Source organism: Marmota flaviventris, chromosome 11 (assembly GCF_047511675.1).
Source record: "Marmota flaviventris isolate mMarFla1 chromosome 11, mMarFla1.hap1, whole genome shotgun sequence".
Classification (NCBI taxonomy): domain Eukaryota; kingdom Metazoa; phylum Chordata; class Mammalia; order Rodentia; family Sciuridae; genus Marmota; species Marmota flaviventris.
Window position 1 is genome coordinate 60,552,207 of NC_092508.1, and position 13,114 is coordinate 60,565,320.

General features: G+C 37.4%; 2 protein-coding genes across 10 annotated transcripts in view; one reads left to right on the plus strand and one right to left on the minus strand.

Annotated features, from left to right (window-relative positions):
* Dcaf17 (DDB1 and CUL4 associated factor 17) overlaps positions 1-3,541 on the minus strand; it is a 75,038-nt gene extending 71,497 nt beyond the window's left edge. For 3 of the 9 annotated variants that reach the window (XM_071619087.1, XM_071619083.1, XM_071619081.1), the window contains exons 1-2: positions 3,096-3,366; positions 2,585-2,688 (exon numbers count right to left, since the gene is read on the minus strand). In XM_071619087.1, the coding sequence (XP_071475188.1) occupies positions 2,585-2,688; positions 3,096-3,221 (230 nt within the window). In that variant the 5' untranslated portion in view covers positions 3,222-3,366. Of the gene's footprint in view, positions 1-2,584; positions 2,689-3,028; positions 3,367-3,475 lie in introns of those variants that run through there. The other 6 variants (XR_011709107.1, XM_027946110.2, XM_071619086.1 and 3 more) reach the window with 5 other exon arrangements.
* Positions 3,542-3,696: 155 nt separating this feature from the next.
* Mettl8 (methyltransferase 8, tRNA N3-cytidine) overlaps positions 3,697-13,114 on the plus strand; it is a 94,691-nt gene continuing 85,273 nt past the window's right edge. The window contains exon 1 of the mRNA XM_027946112.1: positions 3,697-3,870. The gene's annotated coding sequence lies outside the window, so the exon portion shown is untranslated. The remainder of the gene's footprint in view (positions 3,871-13,114) is intronic.

Genomic DNA, 13,114 nt, shown 5'->3' on the forward strand with positions numbered 1-13,114 from the left:
ATAATAATAGCTTCACCCAGATAAACATAAAATCTAAAGGCCTACTTACCTCAATTCCTTTTCCCTAATATGTCATACAGTCTTCAACAAAAAAATTACAAGGCATGCTAAAAGGCAAAATACAAAGTTTGAAGAGACAAAGCAAGCATCAGAACTGGGCTCAGATATGGCAGAGATTCTGGAATTATAAGATCAGGAACTTAAAAAACCTGTGGTTAAACCTGAACTCCCAGCTATTTGATAGGCTGAGGTAGAAGGATCCCATGTATGAGACCAGTCTAGGCAACTCAACGAGGCTGTTTAAAAAATTAAAAAAAAAAAAAAAAAAAAAGGCTAGTTGTGTGGTTGAGTGGCAGAACACTTGCCCATTATGCACAAGGCTCTGGGTTTAACAGTAAGGCAAAACAACAACAACACTATGATTAATATGTTAAGGGCTCTAAGGGAAAAAGTGGACAACAAGCAAGAAGAGATGGCCAATTAAATAGAAAGATAAAAATCAAAGGGAAATACTAGAAATCAAAAACACTATAGTAGAAGTGAAAAATGGCTCATCAGTAGGCTGGATACAGCTGAGGAATCAGTAAGCTCAAAGAGAAGTCAACAGAAATTTCCCAAACTGAAAAGAAAAAAGAAAAAAATAGAACAGAATATTCAATAACTATGGGACAATTAAGAAAAGGTATAATGTACACACAATGGGAATACCAGAAGGAGAAAAACAGAAATAGTTAAAATAAGGACTGAGAATTTTCCAAAACTCACGAGACGCCCAAGTACAAGTCCAGGAAGCTCAGAAACACTACTAGGGAAGTTAAAAAGAAAAAAAAGAAAAAGAAACTACACGTAGATATATCATATTCAAACAGCAGAAAACAAAAAAAAATGAGGAAAGGGCTGGGACTGTAGCTCAGTGGTAGAGCACTTGCCTAGCACAGGTGAGGCACTGGGTTTGAACCTCTGCACCATATAAAAAACAAATAAATAAAAAATACAGGTTAAATTCTTTTTAAAAAAATGAGAAAATCTTAAAGAGAAGCAGGGAGGGGAAGGCACCTTATCTATAGAGGAGCAAAGAGAAGAATTACATCAAACTTCTCTTTCAGAGATCATACAAACAAGAACCAAGTGAAATATCTATAGTGTTGAAAGAAAACAAAAAAACTCCACAGCCTAGAATTTCTGTATCCAGAAAAATTATCCTTCAAAAGTGACTATCCAGATAAACAAAATTGAGAATATCTTGCCTTGTAAGAAATATTCAAAACATTTTTCAGAGAAAGGAAAATGTTATAAGTCAGGTCTAAAAATGGAAGTGTTAGAGAAGACATAAATGAAGGTAAAATAAAATTCCTTGTTTTTCTTTATTGAATTTAAAAAGTTTGTTGAAAATAAAAACAGCAAAAAGATATTCAGTGATTATAACAAAAATGTTTAAAGATATCTTTATATCAACTAAAATGATGTTATAAAAGAGGGAGAAAATAGGAATATTCTGTTGATACCAGTACTACCCATGAAATGGTCCTGTATACAAACAAATATACACTAGTCCCTTCCCTTGCCCTGAATATGGCTTTTTTGCCTTCTTTTATAGTCTTTTGCCCATAAGTATTACAGTTTTTGAGATTTCGGCTTTTAAAATTTCAACATTTGGCATTTAAATCTCTTAGGATTATAATTTTGGGGATTTTGATTTTGGGGGATTTCTAAATTTAGGATCACAGCATTCAAGATTGTCTTTTGTTTTACAACAATGAAAATGTATAATTATGGTGATGGCTGTGTGTATCTGTGAATGTAAAAAATCAATTGTACATTTTTCATGGAGAAATAGTATGGTATATAACTATCTTAATAAAGTTCTTAAAAAGAAAATGCCCAAGATTTTTTAAGAGATACACACTGAAGCATGTTCAGAATATGCTTTAAAATACCTAGCACAGAGGTAAAGGAAAGGGGATATGGATGAGAGAAAGAGAGTGTTGCAAATCTTGATAGTTTCTGATTCTAGGTAATGGGTATATGGGGATTCACTGCAGCTTTCCCTGTAGCCTCACGTTGGACTGTTGTGGTTGAGGTTAACTGTTAAACATTCTGGATCTATAAATACTATTATTTTGTTTGAAAATTTTTCTCTTAAAAAAGCAGCATCTAATTATATACTAACCAGCTTTCAGGACTCTGGTATCTTTAAGTTTTATAAATAATGAGGCAGGAAGAAAGGGGGGGAAGTGCTGTGGAATGATATTAGACAAGTTATATTGCTGTGCTGTATGCATAATAAGAATATGTGACAACAAATTCCATCACTATGTACAACTATGATGCACTGATAAAAATGTGGGGAAAAATGTATTATTTTGCCTGGATTAAATGTAGTTGTGCTTTAATACAGTATTTCTAAAGAGTAAACCCACAATTTTAGACTTAAGATTTTTAAATTACGTGCATTTTACTGCCTAGTCTTATTTCGGACCTATTTTCCCTTTCTTCTATTTTCCTGTACATTAATGTAAGCATGTGATTCTATAAAACTTACTGATGAGATCAACAGTCTGAAAAATTATCACTAAAAATTTACCTGCTAACACAGCACCGATAATTGTCAAAATATATTCTTCCTCTCTCATAAGCTATAGGTGACTTGGAATGAGTTGTCCAAACATTCTTAAATTTAGTACTTTCCTGAAAAATACAAGGGATTTCGGTTTAGGAAAGAATTCATAAGTTTCCACTCTGTGCATCCATTTTAAGTAGGGTAAATATATCATTTTCAAAGTAATTTCACATACGCTATTTAAAAACACTTTGAATTCTTCCTCACCCTGCCCTCGCGTTTAGGTTAAACTGGGTGCCCAACTTTTAGAAACACAGTTTGCGGGAAGGCATAAGCAGCTTAAAACTAAAACCATATGGCGGCCCTATTAACACCTATTTACTAATCCCCCAGGTGCACGACACGTATTCCCCCTTCCCGTCACATGAAACACACTCAAAAGGGAGCCCTAGAATGCAAAAACTGCACCCCAGCAGGAAGTCTGACCACAGGCGCCCCGCTGCCTCCACTCTGCCCGCGACCGGCGGGAGGTCACCTGGCACACCAGCTCCCGAAGGATGCCCAGGTTCGTCCTCTGCACCACGCCTGCGTCGCGCGCGAAGAAGCCCAGCGCCCGGCGACTCAGCCTCCGGCACACGTTGGGCTTCCGGGTTGGGCCCATGGATGAGCGATCGGCGCGCAGGGTTGGCTGGGCGGAAGAGGGGCTGGCCCCTCACTCCCACGTAGGGCAGAAACAGCTACCTCCGAATCTCAAAAGAAAGCTAACCGGGTAGCCGCGTACTGGGTACCCAGTAACTGGGCGAGGGAACGCAAAGCACGCACCACCTGAACGGGAAGAGGGGAAGAAAAAAACGCCCCCTTCCTGTCTTGCCCCTAAGACGCTCTCCGCCCGCGGACAATGCAAAGCCGCTTTACCTCGCGGCCTGCCGTAGCCGCTACCTCAGAGGGAAATGTAGTTCCCAGGGCACGCTGGCCTCCTCCTGGACTACAACTCCCATCAGGCAACAGGAAACGCGTTCTTGCCCCAGCCCCGCCCCAGCATGCCGTGGCCCCGCCTTCAGAACGCCCTCTTGGGTCCAGCAAAGGTGTGGGTTGTGCTGTGCGGCTCGAGAGCTTTCTCGGGTTGGTAGCGGCGCGCAAGGAAGACCCCTGGGGGCGCTGTGTTGCCGCCTCCTGGTCCAGTTTCCTGTGCTGCACTCAGGGGTCATTGCTTCTCTGGTACCCCGTCTCCTGCCGCCCCTGGCTTTCGCTCTGGGAGGCTCAAGCCAGGCGCCCGCAGGGGCTGTGTCGAGTGTGACCACTCTCCAAAGGTACGCCCCGAGGCTTTCCCTTCAGCCGCTCGTTAGACGTCGTGGATGAGGTTAACTGTTAAACATTTTATTTGTATAAACACTTTGCTTTTGTATTATGATTAGTGGTGAAAGATGATGGCTTTCCCACCAAACTAGGATTGAATTACTCTCCTTCTCAGAGGCCCGCCTTTTGTGTGGCCTGCGGAAAATGACTGGTATTGCGATAATTGCTGCGTTTTCCTTCCTCTCCATTCCAATCCCATACCCTGCCCCACTTAAAGGGAATAAAATATGAAATGCTTACATTCTTATAGGACTACCTAAGATATTCCACCTTGATTTCTGTAAGTAAAAGATAGCATACTTTGTTAACTAGCCCTGCCTATATGTTCAAAGTTTCCAGTGCACTAAAATTTCAATAATCTTAAGCCAGAAGTTGTCCCATTGTTTTGTTGTAGGTCCCTGAGAGAGGTCTTTGCATCTCCATCTAGTACTTAGGTGTTCTAGGAAGGTGAGTGATCATGTCTGACTGGCAGTTCAAAAATTACAGTACTGGTGAGTGCGCTGGGTCACAATTTAAATTCAGTAAAAAAAAAAAAATCATATCTCTTTTTAACCTTGATGCATTTCCTTCAGAGCTTGGCTTTTGCTGATTTTCACGACTTATTTAGAGCATACAGTGGAGTGCTTTATTTTTAGACAGCACTACAATAGTTAATTTGGTAATTCATGAATGCAGCTGTCACTGAGAAAACTAGAACCCAGAAAACATAACTGGATTTTCTTTGGCTGGAATGAAATTGAAGTCATTGCTGAATTGAACTCATTATCTCTCTTTTCTCCTTCCTCTTTGCCTTCACTTGTTTGTCTTCCTGTGGTCTTTATCTCACCACCAAAACACCCAAGCCAGAGTCATTCTATCTAGATGTCTCCCTTTACCTCACCACAGCCAAGTCCTTCTGTTCTCTTATTGTCTCATCTTCATTTCATTGAGTAATTTGGGGCCTTACCATTTTTATCATATTATTAAGTAGCCTCCTAACTGTTCTTTCAGTTTGGTACTTTCAGTTCCAATGATCCCTTCTTCCAGAGTGATTTTTCTAAAGCACAAAGCTGTTCGCATGTTACAATCTTTCAGTGGTTCCCTGTCACTTACAGCAGAATTTCTCAAACCAGAACTGGTACCCAGGATCCTCCATTCTAACTTAAAATATCTCAGTATGTTAAACATAAAATCAAGTATGAAACTAGGTATAAACTCTTTATATTGTATTTTTATACAACTATAACACCTAAGCATTTAAAAATGAAGCAAAACTATAAAATCAATAAATTCAAATGAATACTTACACCTTATGTCCAATAAGAATATTTAACCTCTTCCTTATTGAAAAGCCTATCCATTTTCCCTAGTGTCAAGAGATCACTCGATGTTCCTTTCTTTGTTAAACCACTGCAAAAATTTCCTTTATTTGGTGTGTCATGACTTCTGTTTATTTACTTGGTTGAACCCAGGAGTGCTTTACTACTGCCCTATATTCCCAACCATTTTAATTTTTTATTTTGAAATGGGGTCTTGCTAAGTTTCCTAAGACTAGTTTTGAACTCGAAATCTTCCTGCCTCAGGCTTTTGAGTAGGTAGGATTACAGGCATGCATCACTGTACCCTGTTGGTTCATAACTTCACTGAACCTTCATTTGAAAATGTCATTTATGTATAATAGTCCCCATTTCTTTCTCATCCTGCACCAATGACAAGTGGTGCAACAAATGTGACACAAATGTGTCTGAACCAAATGTGTGAACTGAAATCTTGTAACACTCAACTAAAAGTGGTCATCCAGATGACCCAGAGTACCCTTTTTTAAAAAAATCTTTTTTTCCCTTCTTTTCAATTTTTGTCAGACTGAAAGTGAAAGGTTTCTCCTACAGAAATCTCAATCTTGAGAATGTATGTACAAATCCCTAAGGGTCCATATAAGCCTCATCTTTCTGGCCATCCCTCACATGTGCTCTGTGGTTCTGATATTTGCCCACTTTATCTGGAACTCCTTTCCCATTATCTCTTATGCATTTATGGCAATACTCTTCCCAGGTGTCAAGAGTTCCACTCAGACCCTTTTCCTGACCTCTCGAGCTTAATATAAGTAGCCTTGTTTTGTCCCTCCATGTTTCTCTGCCTGAGCAGAAACAGTAGTAAGTCATTCTGCCTCTTTAGCACATTGCCTAAAATGTGGCTAATGCACATGTGTGTTGATGAATGAATGACCTATAGGAACATGTGACCATAAGGAATTTATTTAAGTACTTTTAACATAGATGCAGATTCAGTCTCCACTTATTCAGGTAGTGATAATCAAATCAAAATGGAAATTATAATATTAAGAAGAAGAACTAACTTTCCAAAATCTTAAATCCCTAAGAGTTCCACCTATAAAATAGATATTTTTTCATTTTTTTAAAGGAAAATAGCATGAACAGATACATTTATGATTGGGAAACAACTTAGTTTGGGAAGTTTAACATAATTTGATTCTTTTGTTTTCTTTTTTCCCATTCTTTGGCTGTGTTATATTTATAGAGTCCTTAGCCATCCTAGCCATAATATTTTTAAGACAAAGAAGAAGAAATGTAAATTTACAAGTGAATAAAATGCTTTTTGTTCATATGCTTTTCTTAAAGAAGCATAGTATGACTAAATAAACATATATAACACTCAGGTTATTAAACTTAAATTTTTGTTCAGAGACAAAGAATTCTGAACCAAGGCCTCAGGAGGTCATTCATTCAATACACAATTATTTTCATTCACAATGTCCTGGGAACTATTTTGGCATAGGTTATAATAGCAGACAAGCTAGACAAGGTCCCTAGTTATGAGGAAGAAGATATACAGGAAATAATTAGATGAAAATTTCAGATAGTGATAAGTGCTAGAAGAAAAATAAAACTGGGTGAGGTACTAGAACATGGTTGGAAGCCCTGCTTTAACCAGAGTGGTCAGGGAAGGTCTCTTTGAAGAGGATCCCTGAATGGATCCCTGAATGATGAGGAAGAGCTGAGCTATAAAGATCTAAAGTAAGTGTCCAGGCAAAGGAATGCTTGAGCACAGGGTTCCCAAGGCTTATAACAACAAGCTTGGCTTATTCTGAAATGGTCAAAAGACCAGTGCAGCTCTTTAATGTGCAAGAGAGAGAGAATCTTGAAGTGGTAGGCTGGGACCTAATCATGTTGGGCACACTTTCTTCATCCCCCCTTTTTTATTGGTGATTATAGTTATACATAATTCATGTTGGGCTTTGTAAGGCCATGGTAAGGAGTTTGGATTTTATTCTGTTGTGATGGACAGCCATAGTAGGCTTTGAGGAGGAAAGTAATGTGATTGAATTTGTGTTATAATAAGCTCTTTATGGGTATAGTATGGAGAATGTATTGCGGGGGGGGGGGGATAAGTGTTGCAACAAGACAGGTGGCCACATTGTTCTAGGTGCAAGCGATGATAGTGTTTTGGACTAAAATGGTAGCAAGAGAGATGGAAAGAAGTAAACAGATTCAGTATATGTTTTGGAAACAGTTAAGAGAACTTATGCTATTAAAGATATTAAGGATGAGGGAGAAAAAAAGAATCAATTGAAATCATAGTAAAGCAGAATGATAACAGTTACCCACAAATTCCCTGGAATAAATGGGAAACAGGTAGCTACTTATAATGTCAATAAAACAATGCCTAGATTTTATGAAAAATATATATTAGCATTATAGACATTAGCACTGAAGAATGTTAGAATATATTCTGTGACTAGGACATAATAGAAGAGGAAAATAAAATCAGATATCAGAAGCAGGTGAGAATAGAGGATGTGGGATTCTGGAAATGTGATGATAAGTCATTAGACTCCTATAGCTAGCACAAGAAATAAAATCAAGAATCAATAAATGGGATAGATTCAAACTGAAAAGCTTCTTCTCAGCAAAAGAAATAATCAGTGAAGTGAAGAGAGAGCCTACAGAATGGGAACAAATTTTTACCACATGCACATCAGATAGAGCACTGATCTACAGAATATATAAAGAACTCAAAAAACTTAACACCAAAAAACCCCAAACAACCCAGTCAATAAATGGGCCAAGGAACTGAACAGAAAATTCTCAGAAGATGATATAGAATCAGTCAACAAATATATGAAAAAATGTTCAACATCTCTTGCAATTAGAGAAATGCAAATCAAAACTACTCTTTAAGATTTCATCTCACTCCAGTCAGAATAGTAGCTATTAAGAATACAAACAACAATAAGTGTTAGTGAAGATGTGGGGGAAAAGTCACACTCATACATTGCTGGTGAGACTGCAAATTGGTGCGGCCAATATGGAAAGCAGTATGGAGATTCCTTGGAAAACTTGGAATGGAACCACCATTTTACCCAGTTATCCCACTCCTTGGTCTATACCCAAGGGACTTAAAAACAGCATGCTACAGTGACAGCCACATCAATGTTTATAGCAGCACAATTCACAATAGCTAAATTGTGGAACCAACTAGATGCCCTTCAATAGATGAATGAATAAACAAACTGTGGTATATATACACAATGGAATATTACTCAGCATTAAAAGAAAATAATATCATGGAATTCTCAGGTAAATAAGTGGAGTTGGAGAATAGCATGCTAATTGAAATAAGCCTATCCCCAAAGCCAAAAGCTGAATATTTTCTCTGATAAGTAGATACTGATCCATAGTGTGGGTGGAGGTGGGAGCATGTGAAGAATGGAGAAACTTTGGATAGGACAGTGGGGTGGGAGGAGGAGAGAAGGGAATAGGGGTAGGGAAGATGGTAGAATGAGATGGACATCATTATCCTAGGTACATGTATGAAGACACAAATGGTATGACTCTACTTTGTGTACAACCAGAGAAATGAAAAATTATGCTTCATATGTGTACTGTGAATTGAAATGCATTTGGCTCTCATGTATAGCAAATTAGAATAAATAAATAAATTTTAAAAAAGTCATTAGAGTGATAGGACATTCTCTTTAAATAGATACTTGGGTATAGTATTGGGAATGGGAGTGAAATGTAGGGAGATCAATTAGCAGGTAAGTGTAGGCTTTTACATAAAATAATTATCTAAGAAGCAACTGTCCATCATATTCACAGGTCCTATCCACACTCAAGGACTATATGGGAGGTGTGTAACAGTGGGAAGCTGAAGGGGCAGAAATCTTGGAGATCATTTCATAATTTTGCTTACCACAGAGTATTAGTACATAGGCATTGAATTACTGGATTATAGGGCATATGCATTTTCAGCTTTATTAGGTAATACCGTGTTGACTTTTTATGTAACTGTAGCAGTTTTTATGTTCCCATTGACAGGATGTAAGACCTCTCAAGCATTTCTTTACCTCCTTGCCTGCCTGTATATTGTTACACTTTCACTTTTTGTTGTTGTTTGTTTGTTTGGCAGTACTGGGAAGTGAACCAGAGGCACTGTACCACTGAGATACGTCATTGGCCCTTTTTATTTTTGAAACAGGATCTTCCTAGGTTGCCTTGCTGGCCTCAAACTTGCTATCCTCCTTTCTCAGTCTCCCAAGTTGTTGGGATTACAGGCATGCAGCCCTATGCCCAGCTGGACTTCTACATTTTTTCCTATCTAGGCAATATAAAATTATATCACATTATGAAGTTATCATGGATTTCCCATGTCATCGCTTTTGCCCATTTTCTATTGGATTTTTTTTTTTTTGTGGAATGCTTATGCATGTTCCTTCTGTTGTACTAATCTTCCATCATATGTGTTGCAAATATATTCTCCCAATGACTTGTTACTGTACAGAAGCTTTAAATTTTTTTAATTTTTAATTTTTATTTTTGTTGTTCTGGGTATTGAACCCAGGGCCTTGTGCACGCAAGGTAAGCACTCTCTCAACTGAGCTATTTCCCCAGCCCCAGAAGCTTTTAATTTAAATGTAGTAAAAATAATCAATATTTCTCTTTAGAGTTAGAACTTTCTGGCTGTTGTTTGAGAAATCTTTAAATTTTCCTAAAAAGTTCTAAAATTTTACCTTTCCTATTTAAATCTTTAATTGAGGACAGAATTGATTTTGGAATGTAGTAGTACAAAATAGGGATCCATTTTATTGTTTTTTCATACATGAATAACCACTTGTCCCAGAACTATTTGTTTAGTAGCCCCTCATTTCCTCACAGATCTGCAGTGCTAATTCTGTTACATATCAATTTACAATTTACATGGTGTATTTGTCTATTTTCTATTACTATAACAACATTCTTGAGTTTGGATACTTTATAAAAAGGTTTATGTTTTTCCCAAATTTAGAGACTAAAAGTCCAAAATTCAATGACCCCATCTGTTTGGCCTCTGGTAAGGGCCCCCTTGGGTACATAATAGCATGGTTGTAGCATTGTTGTAGGAATACAAATGAGAGAGAGAGAGACACTATAATATGACAGGAAGCCAGAGAGATTCAAAAGCCAGGCTTCCTCTTTTTATAACAGTTTGTTCTCTTGGGAACTAACCAGGGTGCTATGAAAACTATATTAATCTCTCCCAAGGTGGTGCCCCTGTGAACTAATTACCTTCCACTAGACCCCCTCTCTTAAAAGGTTCCACAACTTTTCAACACTATCATACTAGAGACCAAACTTCTAGCCCATGAGTCTTTGGTGAACATGCTGAAATCATATTTCTATTCTGTTTTTTCCTCCATTGTTCTATCATTCTATCCCTGGGCCTGCATCTGTCCACTTAATTACTACAGTGTTATAACACTTGATAACTGGGAGAGTAGGTCCTCTACTTTATTCCTCTTCTTCAGGGATGTCTTAATTTTTGCTGTTTGCCCTTTCATATGTTTTTGGTTTTTGCTGCAGTTCTCTTTGTTTTGGGGTGTTGTCGTTTGGGCAGTACTGGGGATTTAACATGGGTGCTCTACTACTGATCCACATTGTCAACCCTTTTTTATTTTTTATTTGAGACAGAGTCTCACTAAGTTGCCCAGGCTGGCCTTGAACTTGTGACCCTCTTGCCTCTGCTTCCTGAATGACTGGGATTAAAGGCATGCATTAATGTGCCCAGCTTCATACACATTTTTTAATCAGCTTACATTTCAGGGAAAACCTATTGGAATTTTGAATTGGATGACACTAAATGCCGCAGTCTGGCTGGGCACACAATCACGAGCCACCACACAGCTTGTAGATTCAAACAGCAACTCTTTATTCCCGAACTCACACCAGCCGTCTACAATCACGTTCTGGGGAAATCCACGTTCTCTGCCCAAATTCACCTCCATTGGGCTTCTGTCTCCCAAAAAAATACTGTCTGAATCCCGTGAGAACTCAAGGGGAACTCAGGCAGCAGGATACGCCCTATTCCCAGCAGGAACAATCTTAAACCTGGAACGCCCTAAACCCGATTATCCTAAACTGGGAACACCCTAATCCCGGATCCGCCCTGGTCCTTGAGCAAGGTCACCTAACTGCAATGTCACTGCAAAATGTCCTATTTCCACGAGTCCTTCCACTAAGCAACATGGGGTACGCTGGCAAGGAAATTGTCATACCTACTTGGCTAATGGCTCCCAGCAACTAAATCTGTATATCAATTTGAAGAAAACTGACAAATTACCCATATCAAATTGTCCTGTGAAGACAGTGTATCTCTCCATTTATTTAGATCTTCTTTGTCTTTTAATTAAGTTTTATAATATTTTCTTTAAGGGATTTGCACATTTTGCATCTTCTCAAATATATTTTTGTACAGTATTATAACTTGTATATTTTTTACTAGAACGTTATAATTATACATAGTATTTGGGTCCATTTTGACAAACTCATACATGCAAGAAATTTTATTTCAATCCCCATCTCCCCTTTTACTTCCCTCCTCCCTATCCCTCTTCTCCCTTCTCTATTAAACTTCCTTTCATATCTATCTATCTACACACATATATAAAAATTTACATTTTCCATATATATATATATATATATATATATATATATATATATATATGGAAAATTCCCTTTGGTACCTTTATGCATGAATATAATATGATTTTGTTAAATTCATTCCCTATTTCTTCCCCTTTTCCTTTCCTTCCTCCTTCATTCTCATTCTTCTGCTCTACTGATATTTCCTGTACCTTTAAGATATCCAATACCCTCCCCAACCACCTTCTTTTCCTTATTTTGCTCTAGCTTCCACATATGAGAGAAAACATTCAACCCTTGATTATTTGAGTCTGGCTTATTTTACTTAGCATAATTTTCTCCATTTCCATCCATTTACCATCAGTGCCATTATTTCATTCTTCTTTATGGCTGAATAAAATTCCATTGTGTATATATACCACATAATCGGGATTTTAAATTATATTTTGCTATTATATAAAAATGCTGTTATCTTTTTGTATAACTAGTCTTTTATTTAGCAATCTTGAAAAACATTATCTTTAATAGTAATTATCATCATTAGTAGGATTTGGAAGATTTTCTGTGTAGATAGTTGTGTCCTCAGGAAATTGTGATAGTTTTGCTCCTTCCTTCTCAACCCTTTGACTTTATGTTTCTCTTTCCTTTATTACCATGGTGGCCAGTGCACTCTTGAATAGAACTGTTGTTAATGAGCATCCTTGTCTTATTCATGTTTATAAAGGGAATACTTTCAATATTTTGCCATTAAGGAAGACAAGGCAGGCAATTGGCAGCTTCCCTTTATCAAGTTAATGAAATTCTCTTCAATTCCACATTTGCTAAAATTTTTATTTGATTTTTAATCATGAATGGATGTTGTATTTTATCAAATGCTTTCTCTGCAGCTGCTAAGGTGATATGATTTTTACCTTTAATTTGATAATGCAGTGAAATTCATAAATATATTTCTTAATGTTAATCAAATGAGCTTATTCAGATGAATTTCTGTGATGCTTTGTTTTTCATACATTGTAGGCTTTGGGTAGCTGCTGGCTTCAATACTCATTCAGCTCTGCAATTTTGCTAACCTTTGGTTTCTGAAGATTTGTTTTTCTTGGTGGCTCAGTGATGTATTTAACAAGATATTTTTAAAAATTAATTTATCCAGCATTTTGGGAGCTGTATAACAATTTTTTAAGGTGTCAAGTTCACCAAATTTCCAGAATTAGAATTCACTTTCTCATGTTTTTAGTGTGAAAGGTTTAGTTAATATGAGATATAATTTAAATGACCACTTACCACCACTTCTACCTTTTAT